This window comes from Eptatretus burgeri, chromosome 11 (genome assembly GCF_056783735.1).
Source record: "Eptatretus burgeri isolate ZD-2024b chromosome 11, Ebu_testis_v1, whole genome shotgun sequence".
Taxonomy (NCBI): domain Eukaryota; kingdom Metazoa; phylum Chordata; class Myxini; order Myxiniformes; family Myxinidae; genus Eptatretus; species Eptatretus burgeri.
The window spans coordinates 96,151,110-96,173,609 of record NC_140971.1 but is presented as its reverse complement, the minus strand read 5'-3'; the positions used below and the strand labels follow the sequence as shown (position 1 = coordinate 96,173,609).

General features: G+C 32.3%; 1 protein-coding gene across 5 annotated transcripts in view; it reads left to right on the top strand.

The window, feature by feature from the left end:
- MARCHF6 (membrane associated ring-CH-type finger 6) overlaps positions 1-22,500 on the top strand; it is a 138,223-nt gene that overhangs the window by 114,988 nt on the left and 735 nt on the right. For all 5 annotated transcript variants that reach the window (XM_085847511.1, XM_085847510.1, XM_085847512.1 and 2 more), the window contains 6 exons: positions 5,645-5,826; positions 18,945-19,079; positions 19,258-19,347; positions 21,386-21,518; positions 21,639-21,774; positions 22,483-22,500. The exon at positions 22,483-22,500 is cut by the window's right edge and continues 735 nt beyond it. In XM_085847511.1, the coding sequence (XP_085703637.1) occupies positions 5,645-5,826; positions 18,945-19,079; positions 19,258-19,347; positions 21,386-21,518; positions 21,639-21,774; positions 22,483-22,500 (694 nt within the window). The remainder of the gene's footprint in view (positions 1-5,644; positions 5,827-18,944; positions 19,080-19,257; positions 19,348-21,385; positions 21,519-21,638; positions 21,775-22,482) is intronic.

The following is a 22,500-nucleotide window of genomic DNA, read 5'->3' as shown; positions in this document are numbered from 1 at the left end:
TTCCATATCATTGGGGTACCAAGCCTTTCAGGCTCGGGAACCTATTGTTTTTCTTCTGTTTATTCTATCTTTATTATTATTCCACCACGGTTTCGAGGGTTTATCCCCTTTTAAATTCCTTTTCTCGGCAACTGTTAGTTTGATTGACACAAAAATTCTACGAAAAAAGACATACTGCGGTGAAAATTTCAAGTGATAATTATGACCTCATAGGTCACGTGGTACAGGTGCCATCTTTGAAAAACCAAAAAAGTTTGGATGCCTCGCTGGAAAAAATTGAAACGTGGCTCATTGTCAAGATCTCCGCAAGGGGTATAAGTGTCATTAACCATGACATCGGTGCCTTCATTATGACATTTGACGAGTACAACGCTTTATCTGAAAAATTTGAAATTTACTGATTGTCATCTACACAAGAACTTACCAGAGAAAAAAAAAAATATTATGATGTCATAGCTCATGTGGTTCGGCTGCCATATTGGATTGAAAATTAAAAACTTAAAAAAAATCATCTTCTCTGAACTGGCTAAACAGATTGAGGTGAAACTTTACACACATGTTCCCCAAAGCCATGTGTGTACCACCTTGTTAATGAATAATTGATAGGTTGCATGGTTTGGCAACCATATTGGATTGAAGGAAAATATTAAATAATGTTTTCTCTGGAACCACTTCATTAATCAAAGTGAAACTTCAGAATTATGATCGAGTGGAGAAGGGGAATGTACATTTTGAATTTCAACCCGATCGGCCACATGGTCTGGCAGTTAGAATTATTTAATTGTTTAAATCTGAACCTTTTTTATTTTCTATTTCGAATAAGGCTCACTTGGCTGTGTCTGGATGGGTTTGAGGGTAGGGGAGTATCAATTGAATTGATACTGACTATGTCCCCAGGAAAAATGAGCTAACTACATATGTAATAAATGGATTGAATGCAGCGTGTTACTCAGTCCATAACTCGTCAATCCCGCATCGTAGAGAGACGTGTGGAGCTTCGTATTACTCAGGAGAGTTCCGGCTTACTCTGTGGAACCGTGGTGCGAACATTTGTTACTTCGTGTTCAGGTTATTTCAATACCGATTCATACCAATGGTCCCATTAAATACCAATGATGGCTCCATTAAAAAGGGTCAACTGTGTATGTAATAAACAGATGGAATATGGCCTGTTACTTGGTCCGTAACTCGTCAATCCCGTGTTGTTTCGAAGCAGGGTTGAATCAAAGCTGGACGTCTTGGTACCTGGTCAATTATTTGGCCTTTTTCTCTTTTATTTTCTTGGTCCCTTTTTTTAAAAACTTTTTTTTTCTTTCCTCAGCAACCACTTGTCCAATTGACACACTTTTCAGGGTAGGAGCGACCCCCCCCCCCATGGAGAATATTTTAATAATTGTGACGTCATAGGTCATGTGATATTATGGCAGCCATCTTGGGGTAATCAGAAAAAAATTACAACATATCTCTGAAGCTGCTGATTAGAAAAATTTGAAACTTGGCACATCTCATTCTATACAACAATAAAGGATTCTAAAGATGGCATCATTGCTGAAGTGGTAAACCAGCCATTAATGTTTTATTGAAATCCTTGTTTACCATTGAGATTTAGTGTGTACTAGCTGAAGTACCCGGTAATACCCGGGAAATTTGCCCTATTTTCCTCACGCTAGTTAGACTGAGGCAGTAGTTGTATGGAGAAAATTAGGAAGGCTTCTTTTATTCCTCAGATTTATGGAAGGAAGGCTTGATGCTGCCGTAATCCTCAGAGAGGTCATAGTTGAAGGTGGCCTTGAGCCACTCAATGTTTCTAGCAGCAGTTGCAACTGTCCTTGATGCCCTGCCAAAACCCAGACCTCGAAAGCTGGAACGTGAGTTTTGTGCTTCTCTCGCCCGTCGGTGTGATGCTCTATTTGCAGTTAGGCAACGCTCTCTCTCTGCAGCCGACTCTGCTTGCCTAGCTCGTTCATGAGCAGATATATCAGCAGTAAGACAACTCTCTCTCTCTCTCTTTGCAGCTGACTCCGCTTGCCTGGCTCTTTCATGAGCAGATCTATCAGCAGTTAGCTGTTGCCGTGCACGTGCAGTTCGAGAATTCAAATAACAGGAGGAGAATGTGTATGTTTAAAAAGTCAACGAATACGAACATTTTGTATATCAAAAAACCCGAGCGTTTTTAACCATGAAGCCTTTTGTTAGGATTAATACGCCGGCGCACTATTCGAAAGCCATTTTTTTTTTTAATGGAAATTTTATTTTTTTATTTTTTTTTAATATATATATATATTTTTTCATTTTTTTATGGAAAGCCACTTAGTGCATCCTGGAGCTGAATGTTAGGTTGAAATGTGTGTAAAGTTTCATCAAGACTGGTTCACTGGTCTAGGAGCTTATTGGTTACAAACAGAGACAGACAGACAAACAGACAGAAGGACTGCCATTTATATAGTAATTCGGCATGGTCACACACCCAGCATGTCCACCAGGTTTCATCCAAATCCGACCACAACTTTTTGAGATATCGTGCCATATATCCTTTTTGGCCCAATATCTCAATGGTGAAGAATCACTTCAAAAATTCGAGTCGTCGGATCTGGATCTGGATCTTCACCAAAATCTAATCAGTTCGTCACTGTCACACACCCAACCTGTCCAAAAAGATGTCCACGCAGTAACAGTTTTACCAATTGAGCATACGTCATCAAATCTTCAACAACCCTTTATTATGAGATTGTGGAGTACATGAATTAATAAAATGTACAATTTTTATTTTAACTCGTGTTTTCATCAAGTTTTTAGTTTGAGTACAAAGAGGATGAGGACGGGCTTTGCATTTTGAGATGCTTTCATGTTTAATTTTTGTTGTGAAGCTTGACCATTTGTGTCTTGAAGATCTTGTCTAAAGCAAGATTCCACAAAATATTTTCCAATCAATATTATTGCTCGAGTTACAATCCCAAGTGATTGATGTGGCACATGGGACCGCATTAAAAAACGGTCTTTTTAGATGGGGTACAGGGAATGTCTACTACCGCGTGGGGGCGCATCTCCTGCTACTCAGGGGCACGTCTCCTGCTACTCAGGGGCACATTTGCCGTTGCTCAGGGGCATGTATGCTACCGCATGGGGGCATGTCTCCTGCTACTCAGGGGCGCGTCTCCTGCCGCTCAGGGGCGCGTCCCCTGCCGCTCAGGGGCGCGTCCCCTGCCGCTCAGGGGCGCGTCCCCTGCCGCTCAGGGGCGCGTCCCCTGCCGCTCAGGGGCGCGTCCCCTGCCGCCCAGGGGCGCGTCCCCTGCCGCCCAGGGGCGCGTCCCCTGCCGCCCAGGGGCGCGTCCCCTGCCGCCCAGGGGCGCGTCCCCTGCCGCCCAGGGGCGCGTCTCCTGCCGCCCAGGGGCGCGTCTCCTGCCGCCCAGGGGCGCGTCTCCTGCCGCCCAGGGGCGCGTCTCCTGCCGCCCAGGGGCGCGTCTCCTGCCGCTGCACATGTTGTGTTTTCTTCAGATCACAATTCTTCAATTCCACAATTATATAGTGTTCAACTTCTCTATCTTGGCATTTGAGACAACCGTTAGTTATACCTCAGTGGTGAGTTGATTCTATCCCCTACTTGGTGCATAGGGTATTCTTTTTATCCCTTCTGATTCGTACTTTACAGTGAATATCCCATTTCAGTGAAAAATGTTGCGATTCCAAGTTTTAATTACATCGACTGTATCGTTTATTTTTATTTGTGGAAAAAGTGCAAATGCCTTTTCCATGTGGATCGTTTTCAGCTCTGAAGCATTTATTTGTTTTGAGAACATGGATTACGTTTCTTCATTTACTTTCACTCAAATAACTTTTGTTGTGGAACCATTTCTTTGACTCACAATCACTTCTGTTGTATATATCAGGTCATGGATGTTAGTTGTCCGTATGTCCGTGATCAACTTATGTTATTTCTCTGAAATAAGCTCATTGAGTGGATCCCGGTGTCCGGCCGTACGTGCCCTAACCTTAAGTTGTACTACTACTCCTCATGTATCTCCCCTGAAAGAGGGTCATGGGCCCCCTGCCCAAATCCCTTATTTTCCCGAAAACATCTCCACAACTACCTGAGTGATACGAAACAAATTTGGGATGATAAATCAGAATAGTAAGGTCTCATGGAGTTGTGTTCCCCATCTGGATCTGCCCCCTATAAGAGGATGAAAAGGGGGGTTCCACTTCAAATTCAGGTGATCTATTTTTAAAATCTTCTCAGAAACTGACAGCCAGATGCAGACCAAACTCTTTACGAAACATGAGGACCATGCCGTTAACGTAAGTTGTGCACTCCATGACCATACCACTTCAGGAAGGGGGGCATGGCCCCTTCCCCCTAATCCCTCCTTTTCAATCTCCTGTTGGAGAAATAACCATCAGTCCCCCACAGAGTTGTTTGTTGTTACTGTGATAACTTGTGAACAGCTGAAGGGATTTTAGCCAACCTTTGCATAACTATGGACTGCAATACAAACACGAACTGATTCAATTTTGGGTTTAAAAGGTCAAAGGCCAAAGGTCACATGCCCTTAAATTGAAAATGTGTTTCTGCAATAACTTATGAACCACTCAAGAGATTCAAACCATACTTGACACACTTCTGGACTGGAATACAAAGATGAACGGATTTGATTCTAGATTGAATACGTCAAAGGTTATGTGCTCTACAATCATTTTGTAAACCATAACTCAAGTTACAAGGATCTGATGTATTCTCTCTTCTATCTATATCTCTCTCTCTCTCTCTCTCTCTCTCTCTCTCTCTCTCTCTCTCTCTCTCTCTCTCTCTCTCTCTCTCTCTCTGTCTCTGTCTCTGTCTCTGTCTCTGTCTCTGTCTCTGTCTCTGTCTCTGTCTCTGTCTCTGTCTCTGTCTCTCCTCTCTGTCTCTGTCTCTGTCTCTCCTCTCTGTCTCTGTCTCTCCTCTCTGTCTCTGTCTCTCCTCTCTGTCTCTGTCTCTCCTCTCTGTCTCTGTCTCTCCTCTCTGTCTCTCCTCTCTGTCTCTCCTCTCTGTCTCTCCTCTCTGTCTCTCCTCTCTGTCTATCTCTCCTCTCTGTCTATCTCTCCTCTCTATCTGTCTCTCCTCTCTGTCTGTCTCTGTGTCTCTCTCTCTGTTTCTCTCTGTCTTTCTCTGTCTCTCTCTCTGTTTCTCTCTGTCTTTCTCTGTCTCTCTCTCTGTTTCTCTCTGTCTTTCTCTGTCTCTCTCTCCGTTTCTCTCTGTCTTTCTCTCTCTCTCTCTCTCTCTCTCTCTCTCTCTCTCTCTCTCTCTCTCTCTCTCTCTCTCTCTCTCTCTCTCTCTCTCTCACACGAGATCTTTAAGTTTTCATTTGACCATTAACACAACAGTGGGTTGACATCTAACGTGCGTGGGGGCATATCCTTTGATGCATTTGCATCAAATTCTACCTTGTGTATTGTTCTGCTGTTTTTGTCAAGTTCCGTTCGAATACAAAGCTGATGCAGACGGTCTTTGCATTTTGAGGTACTTCTTAGTTTATGCTTTTGTGGAGACGTTTTGTGCTATTTCAAGGAGTTATGTATTCCGCAATTATGTTGGTTTAGGTGTTTTCTCTATAACGTTGTCATGGTGACATACAAAGCCGACTAATCTCATTCTTTGTACATGCAGTTCTCGTTGGCCGCTGGCTGATGTCCTTCTGGATGGGAGACGGGCGAACCCACGAGCTGTATACGGCCGCATGCGGTTTGTACGTTTGCTGGCTTTCGATGCGTGGCATCACCATCTCAGCTGCATGGCTCCCACAGGGTCGTGCCATCCTACTACAGAAGGCCAAGGAGTGGAGTTTACTTGTGTGTTTAACTTTTGTACATGTCACCTATGGTCCTTTACAATGCATTGCAAGGTGTTTTACAAAATAATGTACGATTAGACAAGTTTCATTATTGTGTGCATGCGAAGCGAAAAGCGGGGTTCAGCAATTGCTTCATGTTCATCTTTTCAGTTTATGACGGAGGAATAACTGATTTTAATTGAATGTTATGTTTTGAACACGAATCAGAACATGAATAGGAAGACGAGTTTCCTGTTTTACCGCATATTGGCTCGGAGTTTGTCCCAACCACACATGCCCATGGAGGAAATGAGATCGTATACTTCTGGATAGCGCTAAACGCTAAACTTCTAGATTTTATTTCTTCTGAACTATCTTTAAAATCATTATTTTGTTAAAATTTAAGTCCAGTTCTGTATATACTTGAGCTATCTTCAAAATTATTATTTTATTAAAATTGAAGGACAGTACTGTATATACTTGAGCTATCTTTAAAATTGTTGTTTTATTAAAATTGAAGTACAGTACTGTATGAACTTGAGTTACCTTTAAAATTATTGTTTTATTAAAATTGAAGTATAGTACTGTATATACTTGAGCTATCTTTAAAATTACGATTATAAAATTGAAGGACAGTACTGTATATACTGTACTGAAGGTATCTTTAAAAATCATTATTTTATGAAAATTTAAGTCCAGTTCTGCATAGACTTGAGCTCTCTTTAAAATTACTATTTTATTAAAATTTAAGTGCAGTTCTGCATATACTTGAGCTATCTTTAAAATTGCTATTTTGTTAAAATTGAAGGACAGTACTGTATATACTTGAGCTGTCTTTAAAATTATTGTTTTCTTAAAATTGAAGTACAGTGCTGTATATATACTTGAGCTATCTTGAAAATTACTATTTTATTAAAATTGAAATACAGGACTGCATATATTTGAGTTATCTTTAAAATTATTATTTTGTTAAAATTTTAGGACAGAACTGAATATACTTGAGCTATCTTTAAAATTACGATTTTATGAAAATTGAATGACAGTACTGTATATACTGTACTTAAGCTATCTTTAAAAACTATTATTTTATTAAAATTTAAGTGCAGTTCTGAAAAACTTGAGCTATTTTTAAACCTACTATTATGTTAAAATTGAAGTACAGTTCTGTATATACTTGAGCTCTCTTTAAAATCACTATTTTATTTAAATTTAAGTGCAGTTCTGCATATACTTGAGCTATCTTTAAAATTGCTATTTCATTAAAATTGAAGTACAGTGCTGTATCGACTTGAGCTATCTTGAAAACTATTGTTTTATTAAAATTGAAATACAGTGCTGTATATATACTTGAGCTATCTTTAAAATCATTATTTTATTAAAATTTAAGTGCAGTTCTCTGCATACACTTGAGCTATCTTTAAAATTATTTTATTAAAATTGAAGTACAGTCCTGTATATACTTGAGCAATCTTGAAAACTATTGTTTTATTAAAATTGAAGTACAGTGCTGTATATATACTTTAGCTATCTTTAAAATAATTATTTTATTAAAATTGTAGTACAGTCCTGTATACACTTGAGCTATCTTTAAAATTACTATTTTATAAAAACTTAAGTGCAGTCCTGTATCAACTTGAGTTATCTTTAAAATCATTATTTTATGAAAATTGAAGTACAGTACTGTATATACTTGAGCTATCTTTAAAATAATTATTTTATCAAAATTGTAGGACAGTACTGTATATACTGGAGTTATCTTTAAAATCATTATTTTATGAAAATTGAAGTGCAGTACTGTATCTGCTTGAGCGATCTTTAAAGTTACTATTTTAGTAAAATTGAAGTTCAGTTCTGTATTTACTTGAGCTTTCTTGAAAATTATTATTTTATTAAAATTAAAGTACAGTACTGTATATACTTGAGGTGTCTTTACAATTACTATTTGATGAAAATTGAAGTGCAGTAATGCATGTACTTGAGTTATCTTTAAAATTATTATTTTATTAAAATTTAAGTACAGTACTGTATAGACTTGAGCTATCTTTAAAATTACTATTTTATTAAAATTGAAGTACAGTACTCTATATACTTGAGCTATCTGTAAAATTACTATTTTATTCAAATTGAAGTACAGTACTGTATATACTTGAGTTATCTTTAAAATTATTGTTTTATTAAAATTTAAGTTCAGGACTGTATGTACTTGAGCTCTCTTTAAAATTGCCATTTTTTAAAATTGAAGAACAGAACTGTATATACTTGAGCTATCTTTAAATTTATTGTTTTCTTGAGATTGAAGTACAGTCCTGCATATACGTGAGTTGTCTTTAAAATTACTATTTTATAAAAATTGAAGGACAGTACTGCATATACTTGAGCGTTCTTTAAAATTATTGTTTTTTTTAAAATTGAAGTACAGTCCTGTATATATACATGAGCTCTCTTTAAAATTATTATTTGATTAAAATTGAAGTACAGTACTGTGTGTATCTATATATATATATATATATATATATATATATATATATATATATATATATATATATATATGTATATATATGTATATATATGTATATATATGTATATATATATATATATATATGTATATATATATGTATATATATATGTATATATATATGTATATATATATGTATATATATATATATATATATATATATATATATATATATATATATATATATATATATATATATATATATATATATATATATATATATATATATATATATATATATATATATATACTTGAGCTATCTTTAAAATTATTGTTTTAAAATTGAAGTGCAGTACTGTGTATGAACTTGAGCTATCTTTAAAATTACTATTTTATCAAAATTGAAGTACAGTACTGTATATACTTGAGCAATCTTTAAAATTACAATTTTATAAAAATTGAAGTACAGTACTGTATATACTTGAGCAATCTTTAAAATTACTATTTTATTAAAATTGAGGTACAGTGCTGTATTTATACTTGAGCTATCTTTAAACTTACTATGATATTAAAATTGAAGTACAGTACTGCATATACTTGAGCTATCTTTAAAATTACTATTTTATAAAAATTTAAGTGCAGTTCTGCATGTACTTGAGCGTTCTTTAAAATTATTGTTTTTTTAAAATTGAAGTACAGTCCTATATATATACATGAGCTCTCTTTAAAATTATTATTTTATTAAAATTGAAGTACAGTACTGTGTGTGTGTATATATGTATATGTATATATATATATATATATATATATATATATATATATATATATATATATATATATATATATATATATATATATATATACTTGAGCTATCTTTAAAATTATTGTTTTCTTGAGATTGAAGTACAGTCCTGCATATACTTGAGCTATCTTTAAAATTACTATTTTATTAAAATTGAAATACAGCACTGCATATACTTGAGTTGTCTTTAAAATTACTATTTTATAAAAATTGAAGGACAGTACTGCATTTCCTGAAGCTCTCTTTAAAAGTCATTATTTTATTAAAATTTAAGTGCAGTTCTGCATATACTTGAGCTGTCTTTGAAATTACTATTTTATTAAAATTGAATGACAGTACTGTATATACTTGAGCTATCTTTAAAATTTTTGTTTTCTTAAAATTGAAGTACAGTGCTGTTTATATACTTGAGCTATCTTGAAAATTACTATTTTATTAAAATTGAAATACACTACTGCATTTACTTGCGTTGTCTTTAAAATCATTATTTTATTAAAATTTAAGTCCGGTTCTGTGTATACTTGAGGAATTTTTAAACTTACTATTATGTTAATATTGAAGTACAGTACTGTATATACTTGAGCTCTCTTTAAAATTACTCTTTTATAAAAATTTAAGTGCAGTTCTGCATATACTTGAGCTATCTTTGAAATTGATATTTTATTAAAATTGAAGTACAGTGCTGTATATACTTGAGCTATCTTTGAAGTCATTATTTTATGAAAATTTCAGTGCAGTTCTCTGCATGTGCTTGAGCTATCTTTAAAATTATTTATTAAAATTGAAGTACAGTTCTATATATACTTGAACTATCTTTAAAACGATTGTTTTATTGTTTTATTAAAATTGAGGTACAGTGCTGTATTTATACTTGAGCTATCTTTAAAATTATTATTTTATTAAAATTGAAATACAGTACTGTATATACTTGAGCTGTCTTTAAAATTATTGTTTTCTTAAAATTAAAGTACTGTACTGTATATATATACTTGAGCTGTCTTTAAAATTATTATTTTATTAAAATTGAAGTACAGTACTGTATATACTTGAGCTATCTTTAAAATTCTTGTTTTATTAAGATTGAAGTACAGTCCAGAAAAACTATATATATATATATATATATATATATATATATATATATATATATATATATATATATATATATATATATATATATATTTGAGCTATCTTTAAAATTACTATTTTATTAAAATTGAAGTACAGTACTGGATATATACTTGAGCTATCTTTAAAATTATTGTTTTATTAAAATTGAAGTAAAGTACTTTTTTGACTTGAGCTATCTTTAAAATTATTGTTTTATTAAAATTGAAGTGCAGTCCTGTATATATACTTGAGCTGTCAAAATTATTATGTTATTAAAATTGAAGTGCAGTACTGTATATACTTGGGCTATCTTTAAAATTCTTGTTTTATTAAAATTGAAGTACAGTCCTGTATATACATATATATATATATATATATATATATATATATATATATATATATATATATATATATATTTGAGCTATCTTTAAAATTACTATTTTATTCAAATTGAAGTGCAGTACTGCATCGACTTATTATCTTTAAAATTACTATTTTATTCAAATTGAAGTGCAGTACTGCATGGACTTGTTATCTTTAAAATTACTATTTTATTAAAATTGAAGTACAGTACTGTATATATATACTTGAACTCTCTTCAAAATTACTATTTTTATTAAAATTGAAGTAAAGTACTGTATATACTTGAGTTATCTTTAAAATTATTGTTTTATTAAAATATAAGTTCAGTACAGTAAATACTCGAGCTCTCTTTAAAATTGCGATTTCATTAAAATTGATGGACAGTACTGTATATACTTGAGCTATCTTGAAAATTATTATTTTGTTAATTTTAGTACAGTACTGAATATACTTGAGCTATCTTAAAAATTCCTATTTTGTTAAAATTGAAGGACAGTTCTGTATATACTTGAGCTATCTTTAAAATCATTATTTTATTGAAATTTAAGTCCAGTTCTGTGTCGACTTGAGCTATCTTCAAAATTATTATTTTATTAAAATTGAAGTACAGTACTGTATATGCTTGTGCTATCTTTAAAATTATTGTTTTCTTAAGATGGAAGTTGTCCTGTATATATTCTTGAGCTATCTTTAAAATTACTATTTTATTATTATTGAAGGACAGTACTGTATATACTGAAGCTATCTTTAAAATCATTCTTTTATTAAAATTTAAGTCCAGTTCTGAATATACTTGAGCTGTCTTTAAAATTATTATTTTATTAAAATTTAAGTGCAGTACTCTGTATACTTGAGCTATCTTTAAAATTACTATTTTATTCAAATTGAAGTAAAGTACTTTTTTGACTTGAGCTATCTTTAAAATTATTGTTTTATTAAAATTGAAGTACAGTACTGTATATACTTGAACTGTCTTTAAAATTATTATTTTATTAAAATTTAAGTGCAGTACTGTATATATTTGAGCTATCTTTAAAATTATTATTTTCTCAAAATTGAAGTACAGTACTGTATGTATACTTGAGCTATCTTTAAAATTGCAATTTCATTAAAATTGAGGGACAGTACTGCATATACTTGAGCTATCTTTAAAATCATTATTTTATTGAAATTTAAGTCCAATTCTGAATATACATGAGCTATCTTTAAAATTATTATTTTATTTAAATAGAAGTACAGCACTATATGTGTGTATATGTATATATATATGTATATATATATATATATATATATATATATATATATATATATATATATATATATATATATATATATATATATATATATATATATATATATACTTGAGCTATCTTTAAAATTATTGTTTTAAAATTTGAGTACATTACTGTATATATACTTGAGCTATCTTTAAAATTATTGTTTTAAAATTGAAGTACAGTACTGTATATATACTTGAGCTATCTTTAAAATTACTATTTTATTAAAATTTAAGTGCAGTACTTGATATCCTTGAGCTATCTTTAAAATTACGATTTTATTAAAATTGAAGTCAAGTCCTGTATATACTTGAGTTATCTTTAAAATTATTGTTTTATTAAAATTTAAGTGCAGTACTGTAAAAACTTGAGCTTTCTTTAAAATTGCTAGTTTATTAAAATGAATGACAGTACTGTATATACTTGAGCCATCTTTAAAATCATTGTTTTATGAAAATTTAAGTCCAGTTCTGTAGATACTTGAGCGTTCTTCAAAATTATTATTTTATTGAAATTGAAGGATAGTACTGAATATACTGAATATACTTGAGCTCTCTTTAAAATTCCTATTTCATTAAAATTGAAGGACAGTACTGTATATACTTAAGCTATCTTTAAAATCATTATTTTATTAAAATTTAATTACAGTACTGTATTTTCCTTGAGCTATCTTTAAAGTTATTGTTTTCTTAAAATTGAAGTACAGTGCTGTATATATACTTGAGCGATCTTGAAAATTACTATTTTATTCAAATTGAAATACAGGACTGCATATATTTGAGTTATCTTTAAAATTATTATTTTGTTAAAATTTTAGGACAGAACTGAATATACTTGAGCTGTCTTTAAAATTACGATTTTATGAAAATTGAATGACAGTACTGTATATACTGTACTTAAGCTATCTTTAAAAATCATTGTTTTATTAAAATTTAAGTGCAGTTCTGAAAAACCTGAGCTATTTTTAAACTTACTATTATGTTAAAATTGAAGTACAGTTCTGTATATACTTGAGCTCTCTTTAAAATCACTATTTTACTAAAATTTAAGTGCAGTTCTGCATATACTTGAGCTACCTTTAAAATTGCTATTTTATTAAAATTGAAGTACAGTGCTGTATCGACTTGAGCTATCTTGAAAACTATTGTTTTATTAAAATTGAAGTACAGTGCTGTATATATACTTGAGCTATCTTTAAAATCATTATTTCATTAAAATTTAAGTGCAGTTCTCTGCATACACTTGAGCTATCTTTAAAATTATTTTATTAAAATTGAAGTGCAGTCCTGTATATACTTGAGCTATCTTGAAAACTATTGTTTTATTAAAATTGAAGTACAGTGCTGTATATATACTTTAGCTATCTTTAAAATAATTATTTTATTAAAATTGTAGTACAGTCCTGTATACACTTGAGCTGTCTTTAAAATTACTATTTTATAAAAACTTAAGTGCAGTCCTGTATCAACTTGAGTTATCTTTAAAATCATTATTTTATCAAAATTGAAGTACAGTACTGTATATACTTGAGCTATCTTTAAAATAATTATTTTATCAAAATTGTAGGACAGTACTGTATATACTTGAGCTATCTTTCAAATTGCTATTTTATTAAAATTTAAGTACAGTACTGTATATACTGGAGTTATCTTTAAAATCATTATTTTATGAAAATTGAAGTGCAGTACTGTATCTGCTTGAGCGATCTTTAAAGTTACTATTTTAGTAAAATTGAAGTTCAGTTCTGTATTTACTTGAGCTTTCTTGAAAATTATTATTTTATTAAAATTAAAGTACAGTACTGTATATACGTGAGGTGTCTTTACAATTACTATTTGATGAAAATTGAAGTGCAGTAATGCATGTACTTGAGTTATCTTTAAAATTATTATTTTATTAAAATTTAAGTACAGTACTGTATAGACTTGAGCTATCTTTAAAATTACTATTTTATTAAAATTGAAGTACAGTACTCTATATACTTGAGCTATCTGTAAAATTACTATTTAATTCAAATTGAAGTACAGTACTGTATATACTTGAGTTATCTTTAAAATTTTTGTTTTATTAAAATTTAAGTTCAGGACTGTATGTACTTGAGCTCTCTTTAAAATTGCCATTTTTTAAAATTGAAGAACAGTACTGTATATACTTGAGCTATCTTTAAAATTATTGTTTTCTTGAGATTGAAGTACAGTCCTGCATATACTTGAGTTGTCTTTAAAATTACTATTTTATAAAAATTGAAGGACAGTACTGCATATACTTGAGCGTTCTTTAAAATTATTGTTTTTTTTTAAATTGAAGTACAGTCCTGTATATATACATGAGCTCTCTTTAAAATTATTATTTGATTAAAATTGAAGTACAGTACTGTGTGTATATATATGTGTATATATATATATATATATATGTGTATATATATATGTATATATATATACACATATATATATATATATATATATACATATATATATACACATATATATATATATATATATATATATATATATATATATATATATATATATATATATATATATATATATATATATATATATATATATATATATATATATATATATATATATATATATATATATATATATATATATATATATATATATATATATATATATATATATATATATATATATATATATATACTTGAGCTATCTTTAAAATTATTGTTTTAAAATTGAAGTGCAGTACTGTGTATGAACTTGAGCTATCTTTAAAATTACTATTTTATCAAAATTGAAGTACAGTACTGTATATACTTGAGCAATCTTTAAAATTACAATTTTATCAAAATTGAAGTACAGTACTGTATATACTTGAGCAATCTTTAAAATTACTATTTTATTAAAATTGAAGGACAGTACTGTCTATACTTGAGCTATCTTTAAACTTACTATCATATTAAAATTGAAGTACAGTACTGCATATACTTGAGCTATCTTTAAAATTACTATTTTATAAAAATTTAAGTGCAGTTCTGCATATACTTGAGCGTTCTTTAAAATTATTGTTTTTTTAAAATTGAAGTACAGTCATGTATATATATATATATATATATATATATATATATATATATATATATATATATATATATATATATATATATATATATATATATATATATATACATACATGAGCTCTCTTTAAAATTATTATTTTATTAAAATTGAAGTACAGTACTGTGTGTGTGTGTGTGTATGTATATATGTGTATATATATATATATATATATATATATATATATATATATATATATATATATATATATATATATATATATATATATATATATATATATATATATATATATATACTTGAGCTATCTTTAAAATTATTGTTTTAAAATTGAAGTGCAGTACTGTGTATGAACTTGAGCTATCTTTAAAATTACTATTTTATTAAAAGTGAAGTACAGTACTGCATATACGTGAGCTGTCTTTGAAATTACTATTTTATCAAAATTGAAGGACAGTACTTGAGCTATCTTTAAACTTACTATTATATTAAAATTTAAGTACAGTACTGCATATACTTGAGCTATCTTTAAAATTACTATTTTATAAAAATTTAAGTGCAGTTCTGCATATACTTGAGCGTTCTTTAAAATTATTGTTTTTTTTTTTTAAATTGAAGTACAGTCCTGTATATGCTTGCGCTATCTTTAAAATTATTGTTTTCTTAAGATGGAAGTACAGTCCTGTATATGTTCTTGAGCTATCTTTAAAATTACTATTTTATTGTTATTGAAGGACAGTACTGTATATACTGAAGCTATCTTTAAAATCATTCTTTTATTAAACTTTAAGTCCAGTTCTGAATATACTTGAGCTATCTTCAAAATGATTATTTTATTAAAATTGAAGGACAGTACTGTATATACTTGAGCTATCTTTAAAATTATTATTTTGTTAATTTTAGTACAGCACTGAATATACTTGAGCTATCTTTAAAATCATTATTTTAGTGACATTTAAGTCCAGTTCTGTGTATACTTGAGCTGTCTTCAAAATTATTATTTTATTAAAATTGAAGTACAGTACTGTATATGCTTGCGCTATCTTTAAAATTATTGTTTTCTTAAGATGGAAGTACAGTCCTGTATATATTCTTGAGCTATCTTTAAAATTACTATTTTATTGTTATTGAAGGACAGTACTGTATATACTGAAGCTATCTTTAAAATCATTCTTTTATTAAAATTTAAGTCCAGTTCTGAATATACTTGAGCTATCTTCAAAATTATTATTTTATTAAAATTGAAGGACAGTACTGTATATACTTGAGCTATCTTTAAAATTATTATTTTGTTAATTTTAGTACAGCACTGAATATACTTGAGCTATCTTTAAAATTTATATTTTATTAAAATTGAAGGACAGTTCTGTATATACTTGAGCTATCTTTAAAATCATTATTTTAGTGAAATTTACGTCGTTCTTTGTCGACTTGAGCTATCTTCAAAATTATTATTTTATTAAAATTGAAGTACAGTACTGTATATGCTTGCGCTATCTTTAAAATTATTGTTTTCTTAAGATGGAAGTACAGTCCTGTATATATTGTTGAGCTATCTTTAAAATTACTATTTTATTGTTATTGAAGGACAGTACTGTATATACTGAAGCTATCTTTAAAATCATTCTTTTATTAAAATTTAAGTCCAGTTCTGAATATACTTGAACGATCTTTAAAATTACTATTTTATTATAATTGAAGGTAAAGTACTGTATAAACTTGAGTTATCTTAAAAATTATTGTTTTATTAAAATTTAAGTATATATATATATATATATATATACTTTAGCAGTATATATATATATATATACTGCATATACTTTAGCTTTCTTTAAAATCATTATTTTTTAAAATTTAAGTCCAGTTCTGTATATACTTGAGCTCTCTTCAAAACAATTATTTTATTAAAATTGAAGGACAGTACTGTATATACTTGAGCGTTCTTTAAAATTATTGTTTTTTTTAAATTGAAGTACAGTCCTATATATATACATGAGCTCTCTTTAAAATTATTATTTTATTAAAATTGAAGTACAGTACTGTATGTGTATGTATGTATATGTATATGTATATATATATATATATATATATATATATATATATATATATATATATATATATATATATATATATATATATATATATATCTACTTGAGCTATCTTTAAAATCATTATTTTATTTAAATTGAAGTACAGTTCTGTATATACTTGAGCTATCTTTAAAATTCAGGTGCAGTACTGTATTTTCTTGAGCAATCTTTAAAATTATTAATTTGTTGAAATTGAAGTACAGTACTGTATATACTTGAGCCATGTGTGAGGTATCATGTTATATGAACCCCCTCGTTTGTTACTTGTCAAAAAAAAAATTTTTTTTGACAAGTTTGTTGATCGCCTTGCCTTGTTTGTCTGTCTGCTTGCCTCCAACCCAAATTGCTCAACCAATCATTCCGAAGTTTTCAGACATTAATGTCACCGACCCTGCGACGGTCCCGCATTGAAGTTTCGTAACTTTATGTCGACCGAAAAGGTCCACATCGGCCAATTTGAGCCAAATTTTCTAAAATCCTGAAATTTCATCCAATTGACTTGAAATTTGAACAGGATTTGCACATCAGGTCACTGAATTCAACCACCTATTACTTTTGAGATCAACATCGGCCAAAATGCCAAATTGAGCCAGATTTTCTAAAATCCTCAATTTTCATCTGATTGACTTGAAATTTGAAGATTATTTTCATATGAGGTTGCTGAATTCAACCACATTAAATTTGAGGTCAAAAGATCAACACAGGCCTAATTTCTAAAATTGATAGATGGGGCCAAAAACTAAATATATCACTACATCTCAAAAAGTTGTGGACGAGTTGTGACAATACAAGGTGGATGAGTTGAATAGGTGACAAGAACAAGCGGATTGGATTTTGGTTCGGATCCAGCCCATCAGTGGGATACAAAACGTGAACAGTTCCACCTGGCAGAGGTATGCGCTCTCCCGAGTGCCAATCTACTTTGTGCTGCTTTGCCAAGTTGTCACTCTTTGAGTGATGTTTTTTTTTTCATTTATTTATTTGCAAGCGCCTCACCGTCCGCCTGCTGTTTTTCGTGCAAACTGTTTGGTGTCTGTCACAGGAAGGCGGTATGGTTACGGTATGGATAAGTTTTGTTTGCAACACATTTCATGTAATGAGAGTTATTGATCATGGATGTTTGCTGTTTGCTGGGTTTTCGTTAACAAACATTGTAAACCAATGCCCAGTCAGCTGTGCTTTGGTTTACAATGTTTGCACAAGAACCAGGCTTGTCCTCTGAACAATCTTTTTCTTTTTTATATAACTTTTCTGCTTCATTGATTGGATATCTTCAAACTATTTTTCTCCCCCTTTCTACCCTTTCCCCACTGACACCAGGATGATAGTAATAGGGCATGTTTTGAGAAGGTTTCACAAGAATAGTATAAAAGGAAAAAAAATCCCTTTTAATTTGATTTGAAACATTCTTGTTTCCTGATTGAGGATTCCATTTCCTTGGGTCTTGTAAATAAGAATAGTGGGTAATGGAGCACACAAACCCAAATTAGTTTGTGTGAGTCACGGCTTCGGAATAGGTTTTGGTTGATGTGCTCGATTCCATTTCTCTCGTGGTTTGGTGGAGATTGCACATTATTACATGTACGACACGTTAGGATACATCAATTTACTTCTTCAATGAATAACAAGGACGTTTGAAGACGATGGAAGAATTAATTAATGTGAAATTTTAACATCAATTATTAATTTAGTTATTTATTTTTTAACATTTCAAAACAATAACATTATTATTGTTTATTTAAACTTGGGATTTAATTATTTATTATTTAACATGAAGAATAATTAACAGTGAAATCATGGGATTTGAGGATCATCTTCCATCAGTTCAATGGAATTTCAGTAACGGATCGACTGTCGTTTTCCTTAAGTTTATTTAAAAGTAAGAATTGCATGTTTGGCAAAATAGTAACAAAAATAATTTTGTGCATTTTTATTTTTTATTTACTGGACACATTCAGCTTCATCATTGTATTTTGTATCATCATCCATGGTATTGTTGTCCTTGTAGGTGCTGAAGTCATTTGTGGTGGCCGGTTTGATGGCTGGCGTTGTCCCCTTGTTGCTGGGAATTCTGTTTGACCTCGTCGTGGTTGCCCCTCTGCGTGTACCACTTGACCAAACACCCATATTTTTTCCATGGCAGGTATGGATGGGCAGAATTACCTTTTTTTGCTTATTTTTCCTATCAGTTGCTAGTTATTAAAAAATAAATTTAAATAATTTTAAAATCGATTCTATCCCTTATCCTTCCAGAAATATCTGCAAAAGTGTGAGAAATTATTTGAAAATGTTTATTTGTCGTGTTTGTGTTTTGATTGTAGAACTGGGCCCTCGGAGTGCTGCATGCAAAGATCATTGCTGCAATCACGCTGATGGGCCCCCAGTGGTGGTTAAAAACCGTCATTGAGCAGGTAAGGTGCGATGCACCTGCAGAGTACGCACTTCAATCATAGATCATCTCTTTTTCACGTAATTTTTCTCTTCATTTTGCAAGGTTGTGTTTTAATAGTTGAACCTCTCCCACCTCACTGCAAGATGCAGGGAGAAGAATATTTCCAATTTAATCTCAGCTCTTGTAAATAAATCAACGCAATCCTAAATATGACGAGTCCACGACGTCTGTTCTTAAAACTTACAGAGCCTTCAGGAAGTATTCACAACCCTCGGCTTTTGTTACATTTTGTTGTTACAGCCTGAATTGAAAATGGATTAAATTTAATTTTTTTTGTCACCGATTTACACAAAATACCCCATAATGACAAAGTGAAAAGATGTTTTTGTAAATGTTTACAAATTAATTAAAAATGAAAATCTGAAATGTCTTGTGTCAACAAGTATTCAACCCCCTGAGTCAATACTTTGTGGAAGCACCTTTGGCAGCGAATACAGCTTCGCGTCTTCTTGGGTATGTGTGCATCGGCTTTCCTTCTTCCGTCTCGCCACTCTCACATAAAGCCTTGATTTGTGAAGTGCTGCAGAGACTGTTGTCCTACCGGCAGGTTCTCCCATCACAGCCAAGGAATTCTGTATCTCTGTCAGAGTGGTCATTGGGTTCTTGGTCACCACCCTGACCAAGGTCCTTCTTGCACGGTTGCTCTGTTTGGTTGGACGGCTAGCTCTTGGAAGAGTCTGGATAGTTCCATATTTTTTCCATTTCCTAATGATGGAGCTCACTGTGCTCTTGGGAACTTTTAACACTTTAGAAATCGTTTTATACCCTTTGCCAGATCTATGCCTCCTCACAATTCTATCTTGGAGTTCTACGGACAGTTTCTTTGACTTCGAGGTATTGTTCCTGCTCTGACAAGCACTGTCAACTGTGGGACCTTCTACAGAAAGGTGTGTTTCTTTCTAAATCACGTCCAATCAATTGAGTTGGCCACACCTGGACTCCAATCAAGTTGTGGAGACATCTCAAGGATGAACAAAGGAAATTGGAAATTTGGAGTGTCATCGCAAAGGGGTTGAATACTTATTGACTCGAGACATTTCAGATTTTAATTTTGAATAAGATTGTAAAAAATTCTGAAAACATGTTTTCACTTTGTCATTATGGGGTATATTGTGGAGATTGGTGACAATTTTTTTTTTTAATTCAGGATGTAACAACAAAATGTGATGGTCAAGGGGTGTGAATCCTTTCTGAAGGCACTGTATTTGGGGTTCTGGGGGTCTGTTGGGATAGCCTCGAGGTACACACACCCGTCTGAGCTGTCGAGCCTGGGTTCAAATCCCAACCCAACTGTAAACTTTCACTCTTGTGTTTCGTAGGCATGGAGAAGCTTCAATGTGTGTTCCATCTCTCAGATGGACCTCTAAGATGGGAGTGGGTGGGGGGGGGGACTCCCTTGTCCCTAGTCATGACACCCTACTCCCCAGGCCTGGCTCCCTGCATAGAAAAACGAGCCACTTCGTGTAACATCTGTGAGCATTTTTTCGGTACTAGATGTTAAATATCCCACGATATCCTTTATGAAGAATAGGCGAGCTATAGCAGGCACCCTGGACGAATGACAAATTCCTGCCCTACCCTAACGAGGGTACTGCGTCAGCAGTACAACCACACCCTTAGCAAATTATGCAACCTGCAACCATGTGCTGCATAAGAAAGGGGTTTTGATTCGGCTTAACTGGCTAAGCTTCTATCTCGTAATTTGGTAATGGCAAGTTCATTCAGCAAATTACAAGGCTCAGAGACTCTGCACTGATAACCTATCCCACATTGGAACACACATAGAGGAGAAATCAGGCTGTACAGGAGCTCAGAATGCTCTGGCTTTGTGGGTGATCGCTTGTGATTCACTGATTGGATAGAGGAAGCCTGAAGTCACACTGCAGTGAATTGCCTGCTCAACTGGAACAAATTGTTTATCTCCTTCACCGTCCTGAGTAATGGTGATATATTGTGCACCATGTGTGAAGCTCTGCCCCGTGGTGTGCTGTGTCTAGGTTTACGCCAACGGGCTGCGCAATATGAACCTGCATTTCATCCTGCGTGAGCTTGCGATTCCAGTCATCACGGTGCTGCTGCTCTACCTGTGTGTGCCCTATGTGCTGGCTGCCGGGGCCGTACCTCTGCTCGGTGTGTTCATCACAACAGCGACCTTGTGTGACGTATTTTGACAAAGAATGAGAACCATCCTCTGTGAGCAAGTTAAATTCCGGCTGATCCGAACCTTTTTGCTTTGTCCACTGTGCGCAGGAGTGAGCACGGAGATGGAGACTTTGGTACACAGGCGTATATATCCATTTGTGCTCATGGTAGTTATGCTCGTTGGATTCATCTCCTTCCAGGCACAGCAATTCAGGCGTCTTTACGAGCACATCAAGAATGACAAGTACGTGTAACCATTACAATATCACTTTCTCACACACGTGGGAACCCCTTGGGAATATTGGGATAATGTTCGGCTGATAACACCCATAACGCTCATTTCCACCAGATCTGTTTGTGTGCTGGGACTTCTAGAGCATGTCCTAATCCCATCTAGATTTTTCTAATTACAAGGAAACCCCATCGTCTACTGTGTCGTTCCTTGGCATAAGTTTATCAAAAAAAATGTTCAAAATTGGACAGCAGAAATTACATGCAGCAAACAGACTTGTTTGCTTGCCAGGTCATCCACACTAGAAACGTTGTGGTCGTGCTTGTGCATCGTCTTTCGTTCGGCTGAATGAGACGTCTCCTCGAACGACTTGGTTGCACATTGTTGCTCTTTGGTCTGTCAACTTGATTCTATTCCATTTTATTTGACGAATTGTTCCATGAAGATTCTGCTTTAATCCAGTGGAGTGATTTGATATTCTGCTGTAGCGATGACTCCTGTGTAGGGAGATTACAACGCACCTGTGATGACATCCACACGTGCACATTTGACCATGTAATCTTCTTCACATGTGCAGAGGGTCCACCTGTGTCCTGGCTGGTGTATTTCCCTGGTTCCTGGTTTGTTTGTTTGTTTTTCACAATGCAGGACCCTCTGGCAGACCATTGCTCCACTCTTGGTTTCACTTTCTGGATGATGAAAGTAACTGTTTTTTCTCAGGTACCTAGTGGGACAACA